The sequence below is a fragment of the Dendronephthya gigantea genome, unplaced genomic scaffold (genome assembly GCF_004324835.1).
Source record: "Dendronephthya gigantea isolate DGI-Jeju-01 unplaced genomic scaffold, DenGig_1.0 000136F, whole genome shotgun sequence".
Classification (NCBI taxonomy): domain Eukaryota; kingdom Metazoa; phylum Cnidaria; class Anthozoa; order Malacalcyonacea; family Nephtheidae; genus Dendronephthya; species Dendronephthya gigantea.
The window spans coordinates 90,493-103,506 of NW_021163146.1; the positions used below are offsets into that span (position 1 = coordinate 90,493).

The window sequence follows — 13,014 nt, forward strand, 5'->3', positions numbered from 1 at the left end:
CAGTTTAACACTTTATTCAAACTGATTGCTTAAAAATCCTCAAATCGCACTATTTTTGAACATTAATCACATCACTAATTTTACAAGGCAATAAGATTGAAGCCCTGCACTACAAGTCCACAATAACCAATCAGATGTAATATTTCAGTGTAACTATCCAATCAAATAACAATTAAGGGAAAATGGCACAAAATTTTACTATTTTGAGTTTTTAAATGCCCTGCAAAATTTCTTGACAAAAATAGATGAAAATTACTCACATTTTACACCGTTTACGGTTCCTTCAGGCAATAAATCGTATTGAATTTGTTTAATTTTTTGTGTGATTTCAAAATAAATATAATAAAGTGGTAATTGCACTTCGTATCGTACAAATGTTAATTTCTAACCTTACAAAACATGTTTTTCTGTGGCAACGGACTGAACACACAAAACGGGGATGATAACTACTGCTCATTGAATCGGCTCGATTCGGTAGAATTAATAATAGTAATTGCACTGAATGGAGTGCAATTTGGTGTGAAATCTAACTTGTGATTACACATCGCACTTCCCCTTCGCGGTCGTGCGATTTTGTAATCACCAGTTTGATTTCACACCAAATTGCACTCCACTCAGTGGAATTACGATTAATAATTTTATTGTTTACCGAACCGAGCCGATTAAATGAGCAGTAGTTATCATTCCAGTGTTGTGTGTTCAGTCCGTTGCCACAGAAAAAAACATGTTTTGTAAGGTTAGAAATTAGCATTTGGTCAATTAATTGGTCGAACTAGCTTGAGTCTACCGAGTTAATTCGTAAAAATAAAACGGATAGGTTGTGAACTGACCGCGTGCACTCTGTTTTGAAGTATATATGTATATTGCTCATTAAATCAGCCTCCGAGGCAGTCGATTGGGGCATTGGCAGTGTTTTCGAATTCAGCCTTAAATTCACCAAACATTTCTATATATTAATGACGAAAGAATAATGAATAACATAAAGTTGAAACACGAGCCTGTCTGTATTAGTGATTTTGAAGTTTTTGCAAAAGATTATTTACCAAAGGGCATATTCGATTATTACACTTCCGCATGCAGCGAACGACGAGCAGACAATCTCGGAATCAACTGCAGCTTTCAAACGGTAAGATTGCCATTTAAGAATTGTTTGAATTCGACTGTAGAATCAACAGAATGAACAGATCGTCACAATGGAATGTAAATAGCTTATCTTAGCGAGGAGACGTTGTTAACTTGAATGTTCAAAACAGAATTAACACGATTACTTAACAATCTGTCGTCCTATATTTATCTATGTATTCAATCTAACGGCCGTATTTGTCATAAATCATATGTATAGAAATTCCACGTAATGCAGCTTGTACATATATAATAAAGAATTAAAACAAATTAACTGCAAATTGCAAATTGACAAGAAATGAAGGTTGGAAGTGGCTTTGGAATCCTGAACAAAATGAGCCGTCGGCAAGCACCTAAAGCCCCGTTTACACTACAGTCAATTTATCGGCACAGCACGGCTAAAATGGGTACCTGTGCCCAATTTCACTAGTGGTCAAGCTACCAAAACAAAGGCCGGGCGCGGAATAAATGGGCACGGGTACCCATTTTAGCCTTGCCGTGCCAATAAATCGAGTGTAGTGTAAACGGGGCTTATATATATCCTAGTATGAATATTTGATCATCCGTCTATTGTCAACACTTCAAAAACTGATTAATGGTCTCGGAGAATGCTTTAAGGCCCCTTTACACTTGCGTTTTTTGCTGCGATTTTTGGCGTTTTTCATTTGTGGGAAATTCCAGAAATTTTGCCAAAAATCAAATGGAACATGGTTATTTCTGGACAATAATTTTGAAATGTTTTCATTATGACACTGGACATTCCGGAAACGCAATCTGAATTTTCTGCTAAAATGGAAAGTGCTCTTTAAGTGCCATTTTCCTCTTTGAATAGATATGAATGAGTAATTAGTTACGAATGATCTGATGTGTAAGAACTGCATGTTATTTTAATATCAGTGATTACTCATTTACATCTATTAAAAGAAGAAAATCGCACATAAAATCGCAGTAAAAAATTATCGGAACACGCAGATCCACAAAAAAGTTCGATTGCTAAACAGTTGTCGGAATGTGAACACGCCAATTACATGCTTAAGTTACACCACCTCTTTGACAACCTTTATGAACAGTAGCGTAGCCAACCTGACGATTTTGTCCCGCTATGTAAATTTTGAGTTATTATAATTATTCACTTCTTACGAAATTCATTTTTTTCACAGTCAATGAACACCAAAATATTAGCATAGCCGGACAAATCGTCAGGCTGGCTACGCTACTGTTTATGAAACCAAATTTAACCAATGACAATGATACCGCAAAGAAACCTGATACAATGCTCTCTCTTCTTATATATATATATATATATATATATATATATATATATATATATATATATATATATATATATATATATATATATATATATATATATATACACCAATTTGCAAAAACGTTGGCCGCAGATAGATAGATAGATAGATACTCGAAGTCTAATTAGAATTGCATATGATTACATTTGCATGGGATTTCAATCATATTACACAACATATGCAATTCTAATTAGATTTCGAGTATCTATCTATATATCTATCTGTGCCCAACGTTTTTGCAAACGGGTGTATATATATATATATATATATATTTGGTCTTTGGTCTTTGGTCTTTTGGTTTTAAGCATTTGGCATGAGCCACGGAGCGTTCAGCCTGGCTGCATCGTTCACGCTCTCGTGTATTTTACAAAATGCCATAGATCCAGACAAAATTGATGATTTATGGAGTAGGTGCAACATTTGACCACCTTTTAGAACGGCAATTTTTGTAAATTTTTGGCAGCTTCTCTCATGTTGAAGCAAACAAAATAGCTTGTCAATTGTTTTGGAAATTACCATGCTATTATTTTGATATTCGATTTCTAGTTACTGAGGGCCTTCGTCAGGAAAGTTCGTATGAAAATAAATAGGGGAGAATACATGTTTTGTATGGGAGGAAAAATAAGTGATAAAAATGGGCCAATAGAAAACAAAAAAAAATATGAATACATTATATTGTTAAAGAGACGCCTGATTGTGGGCTAGGAATAGCCCACAATGGCCAGGTCCAACAAGGAAGGAATGAGCGTAACAAGAGGAGCAGCATTTGTTTCATCCAACTCTCCTGAATTGTAATTCAAAACTTTTTAAAGAAATCCAGTTAGAGGTAAACAGATATATTATATAAGTAAATATTTTCGCAGATCCCATGCATCCATGGAAGAGTCATAAGGCTAAACTTTGTCAAGTCAAGTGATGAGGACCAAAAACAGCTAAGGAAATTCCTCAATGTTATGGAGATTAAGAAGGTAAGCATATGGGTTAAGGGGAATCCCTACAGTTAAAGTACAGTTCAACCACGTAAGTCATCCCCGTGATCCACGAGTGGAATTATTTCTTGTATCATGTCAGCAGTTTGCAAATTTGCCTTTAAACTGTTAGACCTGTTTTTCTAGCGTTTCTTTCTTCTCTTTTGAATTTGAAACTTTGAACATTTATTCAGCATAGCAAGGAATAAATCTCATTGGACTTTCACGAAATTCTGCATTATGGTACGCGCGGTAAGCTTTTCTTTATGAATATCTCGAAATCGTTATGCCTCCAAAATAGATATGAGAAAATTTCACTGATTGTCAGTGTACGTGAACAAATATGTATATTGTCGCTTAATTTCAAAATTTGGCAATAAAATGCAATTGAATATGGTTGCCATATCAACACTAACAGTTTTCCTAATTGTGTATATATTATACCCAGGTAAGGCCAGGTTGATCCGACTGCTCTTCCTTAAGTGTATTCAGTATAAATTAGGTTGACATTTAGGGTTATGAACTTATGTAAAAATATCTTTGATCAGATTTGTTTAGTTTCCTGAAATCTGTTATGCCATAATTCGTACAGAAATGATTAAATATAAATTAAATGCACGCGTCTGTGTATTTATAAAGGCTTTCCGCTCGCTTGCGCAATTCGTTATTTTAATTTCTGGGTGATGGTGACATCACAACATCCATATCACAATATGTACAAATATATATTTTATTAATGGCGTGCATGGCAGACAACCGCCAGGCCACGAACACATGAGTATTCCATCTGTGGCATTCATACAACGCCGGCCATACACGTGTAGTTATAAATAGTTATCTCTTATCGCTCCTCACACATAGACCTGTTAGCGAAAGACCACTTAACGAGAGAAAAAACAACAAGATAAACAGATTTTAATAATAAGTACATTATCGTTTTTTCAGGAAAAAAGCAAACAAGTATATTTATATCGATTTTTTATTTGGTTGTATACTTACTTGTGCAGTGTATTTAGACTTACATAAAGTCTTTCACATTTTAATTGCAAAATCAAAATGACGGACGTCGCTTGTCCCTCTAAAGGCGGTTTTCCACTAGCGATATATTTCGCGCGAAAGAATAAAGTCGCTTCGCTCGAAAAATAACGCTGGTGGAAAACCAGCTTTAAGTCAGGGCCTCGGCTTCGCCTCGTGAAATATCGACCGGACTCAGGTTCCCCAAACATAATTTTTCCTTCGGTCGACGGTGAATAAGTGTTACTTTAATTACTCATGCGAGGGTGAATACAATTCAAGATTAGCCTAGCCATGCCGGTTGAGTCGGATTTGGCATACTTACGAACAAAACGCATGCATATTAGCACGATAAAACCGAAAAAATATTTGGAGTGCCTCGTCGAGATCCTTTAGCATTCGTGCCTAGGTTTCGGCACGTATTTTTCGTGGATTGCAGATTTTTGATGTACACTGTCAATGACACAAATTTTAATCGTAGCTACGTCACGATATTAAGGAAAATGAACATAATGAAGTGGAAGCTTCAACAACATTAAAACGGTGTACTTTAATATCCCAATTGCTAATAGTTTGAAAAGCTCTAAATTTCCATTTTTAATGCAACCGTTTGTCAAAATCAGCCTTGCTTGACTTCCTGACTTTTATCCATTATTTTACAGTTTTGGCTTTCTGGCCTTTCTTAGATTCTCTAGGGATATTTAGTTTGTTTGCATAATAACATTCTGCCATTTTGTTTTGTCATGTAATAATTAATCTCATTATCGCAACCTCGTGAACCATTTTGTGTGAAACTGGATGCGCCTGATGATGTACAAAAAGTAAATGCGACCATTTCAATTCACCAAGTTCAACAACAAGAGAAAACAATGTTGTGATTTTGACGAATATGCTATGTTCAAGTCCAGATAAGATTTATTTTTCCACGAATCTCGTCTTTCATAATTAATTTCGATTATAGTTGTTTTATCTCCGCAGAAAAGTTCTGCATCTCGACTGTGTCAATGTTCATCAACGAAAGGATCCCTCAACGCCTCGTGAGCATAAGGTCTCTCATGAATTTTGTGATTGATCAGCCTCGACACAAAATTTTGAGCTTTGCGATCACCAAGTTTCTTCAAATTAACAGAGTTCCCTTTTGATATATTTCTCATTCGATCAAACCTGGAACCAAAAGGGTGTTCACCTTTAGTTAAGACGTAGAAAGCAATCATACCTGCTACCTGGACATCTGATTTCCTTTTATAACGACTTTTCTCATCTTTCTCAATGGCTTGAGCTACTTCCGATGGCATCCATCCAGGAGTACCTTTGGCGAATGTTACAACTGTTGTTTCATCGTCATTCAAAATACGGCTTATTCCAAAGTCTGCCAATTTCATGTGACCTTCGATATCAACCAGGACGTTTGAAGGTTTTAAATCTCTGTGCAATATTCCTTCACCATGAAGAAATTCAAGTCCTGATAGAATTTCCCTAATCATTCGTGGACCATGCTCTTGTAGATGTTCAATACTGCATGCATGAACAAGTTCCTCAAGTTTTCCTCGCAAAGATCAACAATAAGATACATGAACTCATTGCCAGAGTGAAAATAACGATATCACTATAAATGGACAGTTTTTCGTTTCAATGAGACTCATGATTTCCTTTTCGTTTTCAACTGTTTTGTCCTCACTTGGCACCAAAACTCTCTTAACAGCAACTTCACTTTCATCCTTCATGACACCAACATAGACACGTGAGCCACAACAACCGTCGCCAATTTTGAATTGATTCGTTGCGACAAAAGCCTGAATCGGTATTTCAGTCTATTGGAAAAAGAGATAGATATTAGATGCAGAGGGCAAAATCTGGTAATAAGTTATATTGTGCAAACGAATATTGAAAACTGTCTACGGAATCTAAATGCTCGTCTTCGCGGTGCGACAGCGTAGATCATGAACTCCATTTTCACCTTTATTATATACGCAAAACTGATTAAAACAACTTCATATATAATTATGTATTTCAAAAATTACCTTTTCTAACTGGTTGTGGTTCATTGTTTTCAACATCTCAATTTTCTCGCGATGTTTTATGGACCTCTTTAGAATAGTTTTTATTTCATCATGACCAATGTAAATACTCCATTCAAGAAGACTCATTTGCCTTCCCTCGACAAGAAATGTTCCAGCTCTCGAAACAACTATGTTCTTTTGCAAGAGGAGTTTCACCAAAGCAACTGAATTGTTCACAACAGCCATCCTCATGATGTCAGTGCCAAGAGCGCTGATATTACTTTTAGGAGTTATGTCAGCACCCTGTTCAATTAAATACTTGACAATTTCTAATTCACCTGTATCGACAGCGGCGTGTAGGACGGTCCAACCGTCAGTATATTTAGCATTTACATCAGCGCCATTTTCCACGAGGTGCTTTGTGATATCCAGGCTACCTTTAGTAACAGCAGTGTGCAGGACTGTCCACCCGTCTGTACTATTTCCATTTACATCAGCGCCATTTTCAACGAGGTATTTTACCATATCTAACGTACCTTTATTAACAGCACTGTGCAGGACTGTCCAGCTGTCAGAATTCTTACCATTTACATTAGCGCCATTTCTGACTAGATATTTTACCACATTTAACGTAGCTTTCGTAACGGCGCTGTGCAGCACTGTCCGTCCGTTCGTCGTCTTACCAATTACATCAGCGCCATTTTCAACCAGGTATTTTACTACATCCATCGTACTTTTAGTAACAGCGTAGTGCAACACTGTCCTACCGTAAATATTTTCGCCATTTACATCAGCGCCCTTTTCAACAAGATGTTTCACCATTTCTAGCGTACCTTTAGAAACAGCATAGTGCAAGACTGACCATCCGTCAATATACTTGCCATTTACATCAGCCCCCTTTCTAATGAGATATTTTACCGTTTCGTGTGCTCCTTTAGCAACAGCACTGTGCAGCACTGTCCATCCGCTACTATCCTTGCCATTTACATCAGCGCCATTTTCAACAAGGAAAATTACCATTTCTAGCGTACCTTCAGTAACAGCACTGTGAAGCACTCTCGATTCATCAGTATCCTTGCCATTGACGTCAGCCCCATGTTCAACAAGGTATTTTACCATATCTAGCTTACTTTCAGTAACAGCACTGTGTAGAACTGTCCGCCCGTCAATATCTGTGCTATTAACATCAGCGCCGTTTTCAACAAGGTATTTCACTATTTCTGGCTTACCTTTAGCAACAGCACTGTGCAGCACTGTTGACCCGTTAGTATTTTTGCTGTTAATGGCATTCACAGCAGCGCCTTTTTCAACAAGATATTTCACTATATCCAGCGTACCTTTAGTGACAGCAGTGTGCAGTATTGTCGACCCGTCAGTATTTTTACCTTTTACATCAGCCCCCTTTTCAACAAGATATTTTACCATTTCTAGTGTACCTTTGCTAACAGCATAGTGCAATACTGTCCATCCATCAGTATACTCGCCATTTACATCGGAGCCATTTTCAACAAGATATTTTATGATTTCTAGCTTACCTTCAGTAACTGCATTGTGCAGCACTGTCCACCTGTCAGTATTTTTACTTTTTACATCAGCGCCATTTTCAACAAGGTATTTTACCATTTCTAGCGTGCCTTGACTAACTGCAAAATGCAGCACTGTCTCCCCATTAGTATCCTTGCCATTTACATCAGCCCCATGTTCAACAAGATATTTTACCATATCTAGCTCACTTTCAGTAACAGCACTGTGTAGAACTGTCCGCCCGTGAATGTCCGTGCTATTTACATCAGCGCCGTTTTCAACAAGGTATTTTACTATTTCTGGCTTACCGTTAGCAACAGCACTGTGCAGCACTGTTAACCCGTTAGCATTTTTGCTGTTAATGGCATTCACAGCAGCGCCTTTTTCAACAAGATATTTCACTATTTCCGGCTTACCTTTAGCAACAGCAGTGTGTAGTACTGTCCTTCCGTCAGTATTTTTACCTTTTACATCAGCTCCCTTTTCAACAAGATATTTTGCCATTTCTAGCGTACCTTCGCTAACAGCATAGTGCAATACTGTCCATCCATCAGTATACTCGCCATTTACATCGGCGCCATTTTCAACAAGATATTTTATGATTTCTAGCTTACCTTCAGTAACAGCATTGTGCAGCACTGTCCACCCGTTAGTATCCTCTCCATTTACATCAGCACCATTTTCAACGAGATATTTTACCATTTCTAGCGTACCTTTACTAACTGCAAAATGCAGCACTGTTTCCCCATCAAAATCCTTTCCATTTACATTAGCGCCCTTTTGAACGAAATATTTCACAATTTCTAATGATCGAGACTGTATTGCACTCCGGAGAGCTCTACAATCATCTTGAAAATTATGTTCCGGGCCATATTGCACAAAATACTTAACAAGATCGAGTTAAACCAGTTCTTGTCGCGTTACAAAGAACTGTTTCACCATCATCGTTCTGGGAATAAATGTCTGCTCCATGGTCAACTAAATATTTAACAATTTTTTGATCTGCTGGAGTAAACTGAAAAGCACGCCAAAGAATTGTTTTCTTCCAACTATCTTTTTTGTTTGCGCCACATTCAACTTGCCTTCTTATTTCGTCCCAAAATTTCTGTTTTCCTTCTTCACAGACGTTTGTACTTCCACTTGCCTCTTGCTTTTCATCACTTTCTATATATGGGGGTATTAACATAATAAATTCGTACAAATTTGGTAGCGTTTTTTACGATCTTCCAGGACATCATTTTCAATGCAAACTTGGTAGTTATTTGTCAAACACAGTCTGAATATGACTTTTTATTCAGTACTTTCGTTTAATTTCATGGGTTTCTTATTTCCTCGACGGCCTTTAAATTTCAATGTAAATACGCAATTTTATTTATTACAAAAAAATGAGTTCAGTAATTGTATTTTGGTATAATTAATAATATTAATAGAGCGAAAAAGAGAACAATTAATGCCAAAATAATACCAGTGTTTACAAATTAAACCGAGCACGTAGCAGGAGTTGATTTGCTAACCACGAGTGTGATTTGGGCATCTATTATCCCCCAGTGGGCGCGGAGCGCCTGCGAGGGTACTAATTCCGATCGGAGATTAGGAATTACACCCGGAACCCGGGAGAACATAGCCGATTCCAAAGTCCATATTCTTTGTCATGGACGATCGACGTTGGGTGGTTTTGTAAGTTTTGCGCATGCGCGAGTAATGACTGTAATCTACAAACGTTTTGATTAGCTAAGACAGAAAGTTTGTATTTTAATGAGAACGTCAGCAATCTAACTTTCATTTCGTGAACTTTTTTGTAAACGCGTTTCATAAACTTTTTCATGACTTTGTGCAAAGGAAACAAAGAAGAAACAAGATGCATGAAACATGACAGATAGCAAAGATGAACATGGATACAGTCATGCACTCAAAAAAAGCCGAGTAAGAGAAATAACTTATAATCTACATGTTTATAAGTGATTTCAAAGGGTAAATGTTTACTTTGTTTATTTCGTATTTGTTTCGTAGTAAGGACGAGATTTATTTGTATACTTTTCGGCTTTTGTATGCAGTTTATTTGTTTAATTTTCAGCTTTGTATAACTTTCAGTTTTTTATGCAAACGAATAAAACCAGTGAAAGGCTATTTTCAAAAAGTGATTTGGATACTTTACAGGATAGCGTGATACTTTACGCGGGATATTGCGAGACTTTTCGAAAGCGTGAAAAAGTACGAGTCGTAGGCGAGCGTTTTTCTTACGCTTTCTGAAAGTCGAGAAACTATTTAGTATTTGTTTAATAAAATAAATACAATGGAACAATTGTAACTTTTCGTGCGGGATTTTCTCATTTTGAACGCCAACTAACCAATGAAATTGCGAGTTTCATTGCACTTATTATATAAAATTTCATACCGTTATGATATTTTTTGTTTTCAATGTTTTCTTCTTGAAGTTCCACTTCAATTCCTTTTTGTTCATTAACAACAGGCTTGGATTGTTTATTTCCCAACGCAGATATATCATCTAATTTCCCAGATATTCCTGTACGATTCTTTTCTGCCAAAGTTAAAGTTATGTCGCTCTCCTCACGCTGGGATATGTTGACATTATCATATTCCATGGATTCAGTCATTCTCATCTTATTTGGCGAAGCCGCCATCTTCGAGCAAAACGGCTATGCCTAAAACAATTCAGACTTCATATGAAAATAGCACGTTGCATGTGCGCCTTTCTAAAAAGCAAACTTCTATTTAATTTTGTAAACCCATAATAGAATTTTACTAGAAATACATACATTTACTAGAACTCAGGCAAAGCTAATGATTTATGAAATGACTGGAATGAGTCGAAAGCTCATAAATGTTTCTTTTTTGCAGAAACCAATACAGTCATAAAAGTGAAGTAAACATCGCCCGTTTTACCACGCCATTAAGCTGGCAATTTAGTCCTTATGTATTGTCATTGTTAACTGCAAACACACAGTAATATTCTAATAGGTCAACCATCTTGACATGTTCACAACAATTACGATTAAATGAAATTAACTTAAGCTGGGCTCTGAAGAGGAAATTATCCTCTTTTATTATATGGATAGGGGTATTTTATTGAGGACTAAAACACTCGTACAATTCATACGCCACTATGTGACATGTTTACGTGATGTCTATGTCATGTTTATGCCATGTAAATGTCGTGTTTATGTCATATAAATTAATGTCATACGGTATGTCATGTCTATGTCTGGGGGTCACATAACGATTTTCAAAAATTTTCGATTTGAATTCAGAAATATTAAAAGATAAATTTACAACTGAACTATTTGTCATTAGTTAGAATTACTTGTTCCCGACACTTTTACGATTAAATGGAGAACACGCTTAATTGGGGTTGTATATTGAAGCATTTTCAATCACCGTAACTACGTTCGCTATCGAATGACATCCGGCAGTCACACGGTTACGAATTTGCGAATATGAAACCCTAAATTTAGAGCCCCTACCTCAAGATAACCTTTGCCGGTTGATTCTTGGCGAGATATATCGTGGTCTCTAAGTTTAGCGTGAACATAGCCCAAGTCACTCATGAGTAAAATTCGTCTAACGTAGCAATCGATAAAGTCTGTTTTGAAATTTAAGTAATGGACCCTTAGACCACAATCCTTGCGCAAATGCGCTAAATTTCACAAAATTTCTTATGGATTCTGAGCACTGTCGTACTGAAACAAATTATTGTGATATAACACAAGTTTATTTATCAAAGTCCTGGCTTCAATGGTTTATAGCCTACAACATTGACAATATATTAAATAAAGAGCTTTGTGATCTACATTCCAGCAAACCTACCTTCATCGCTGTCTGTCCCCGCTGTCGTCAGTGGTATATATTCGTTATTAGCGACAGCATGCTGCTGTGATGTTCTCTTAAAACGAAAAAAAACCTTATTTATTCTGAAGTCTAGTTCGCAACATTATATAACTAAAAAGACCAGAATTTTTTGAATATTATCTTGCAATTATAGGCAATTAGCCACAATAAGGGTTTCCACAATGCAAGGAAATTTCCTTGCGATTGACAACACAAGCGTGAGAGGGATCTCTGTTGATATGATATATGATGCATTCTTTTCAAAAGTTTTTTGTTGCTGTTTTTTTCCAATGTTGCTACCCCCTAAAAGCCATATGCGAATAAGTTGTGGAAACCCTGGCCTAAATTCTGGCACAGTATGTTAGCTTTTGCTGGATTTCCTCCTGCAGAGAAATATTAGCCAGCGAAATATTTGCATATTTTCTTTTGAATTGAGAGCATTTAAATTGAACAAATTTCTTTATTTTGGTAAAATGCCACCAGTTATCTTACTTGAATACACACTGCTTCTTCTATTGCAGGTCAAAGTATCCTCTTCTATTGTTGAGAACAATACGTTGAGAACGCTAACTGGCAGTCCGAGTTCCCAAACGAGGTTTTATTCTGTCGAATTTTTTCATCTTGTATCTTGCATCATATAATCATGTTTACATATCAAAAGAACAATAGATGAATATATGAATATACACCGGCACCACTAATTACGCTTTTAGCTACGGCCTGTGTACAGTTGTCACAGCTTGGGGTGGACCCCCCCGGTCCATATCTATATTTGTACCGGGGATCCGCTAGCGGATATAATAGACCTACGGGGGTCCAATTCGGGGTCCGACTCATATACATAATATTCAACCACCATCACATTGCAAAATGAAGTTTAGTCTTCTAGCTAAACATATAGAAGGCCTCGCGATAGAAATATATTCGCGCTGCAAAGGCTGCTGATTTTAAGGGATTAAAAGTGCGCTCAGACTTTAAAATTTAATGTTTTGAAAGGATATCCTTGATTGAATTAGCTCTATCATTTTCGTCAAGACTACAGATGATATAATTTACGTCTTTTAATCCATTTATTTGTAATTTTTTTCAAATTGTTGTTTTGCATGTGTGCATGTGTGCATATGCGCTCCTTTAGAAGTTGCTTTGAGTTTAATAACATTTTTCGCGTCTAATGATTGCGAATATTATATAGTACATGCAGGGTGTCCCCAAAAAAAACACAACATTCAA

General features: G+C 36.6%; 1 protein-coding gene across 1 annotated transcript; it reads right to left on the reverse strand.

The window, feature by feature from the left end:
- Positions 1 to 5,991: 5,991 nt before the first annotated feature.
- Positions 5,992 to 8,442, reverse strand: LOC114536442 (putative ankyrin repeat protein RF_0381). Its single transcript, XM_028557801.1, has 3 exons — positions 8,148 to 8,442; positions 6,436 to 7,958; positions 5,992 to 6,225 (listed from the first exon to the last, which is right to left on the reverse strand). Exons 1-3 carry the CDS (start codon positions 8,440 to 8,442, stop codon positions 5,992 to 5,994), a joined length of 2,052 nt encoding a protein of 683 aa, XP_028413602.1.
- Positions 8,443 to 13,014: the final 4,572 nt, after the last annotated feature.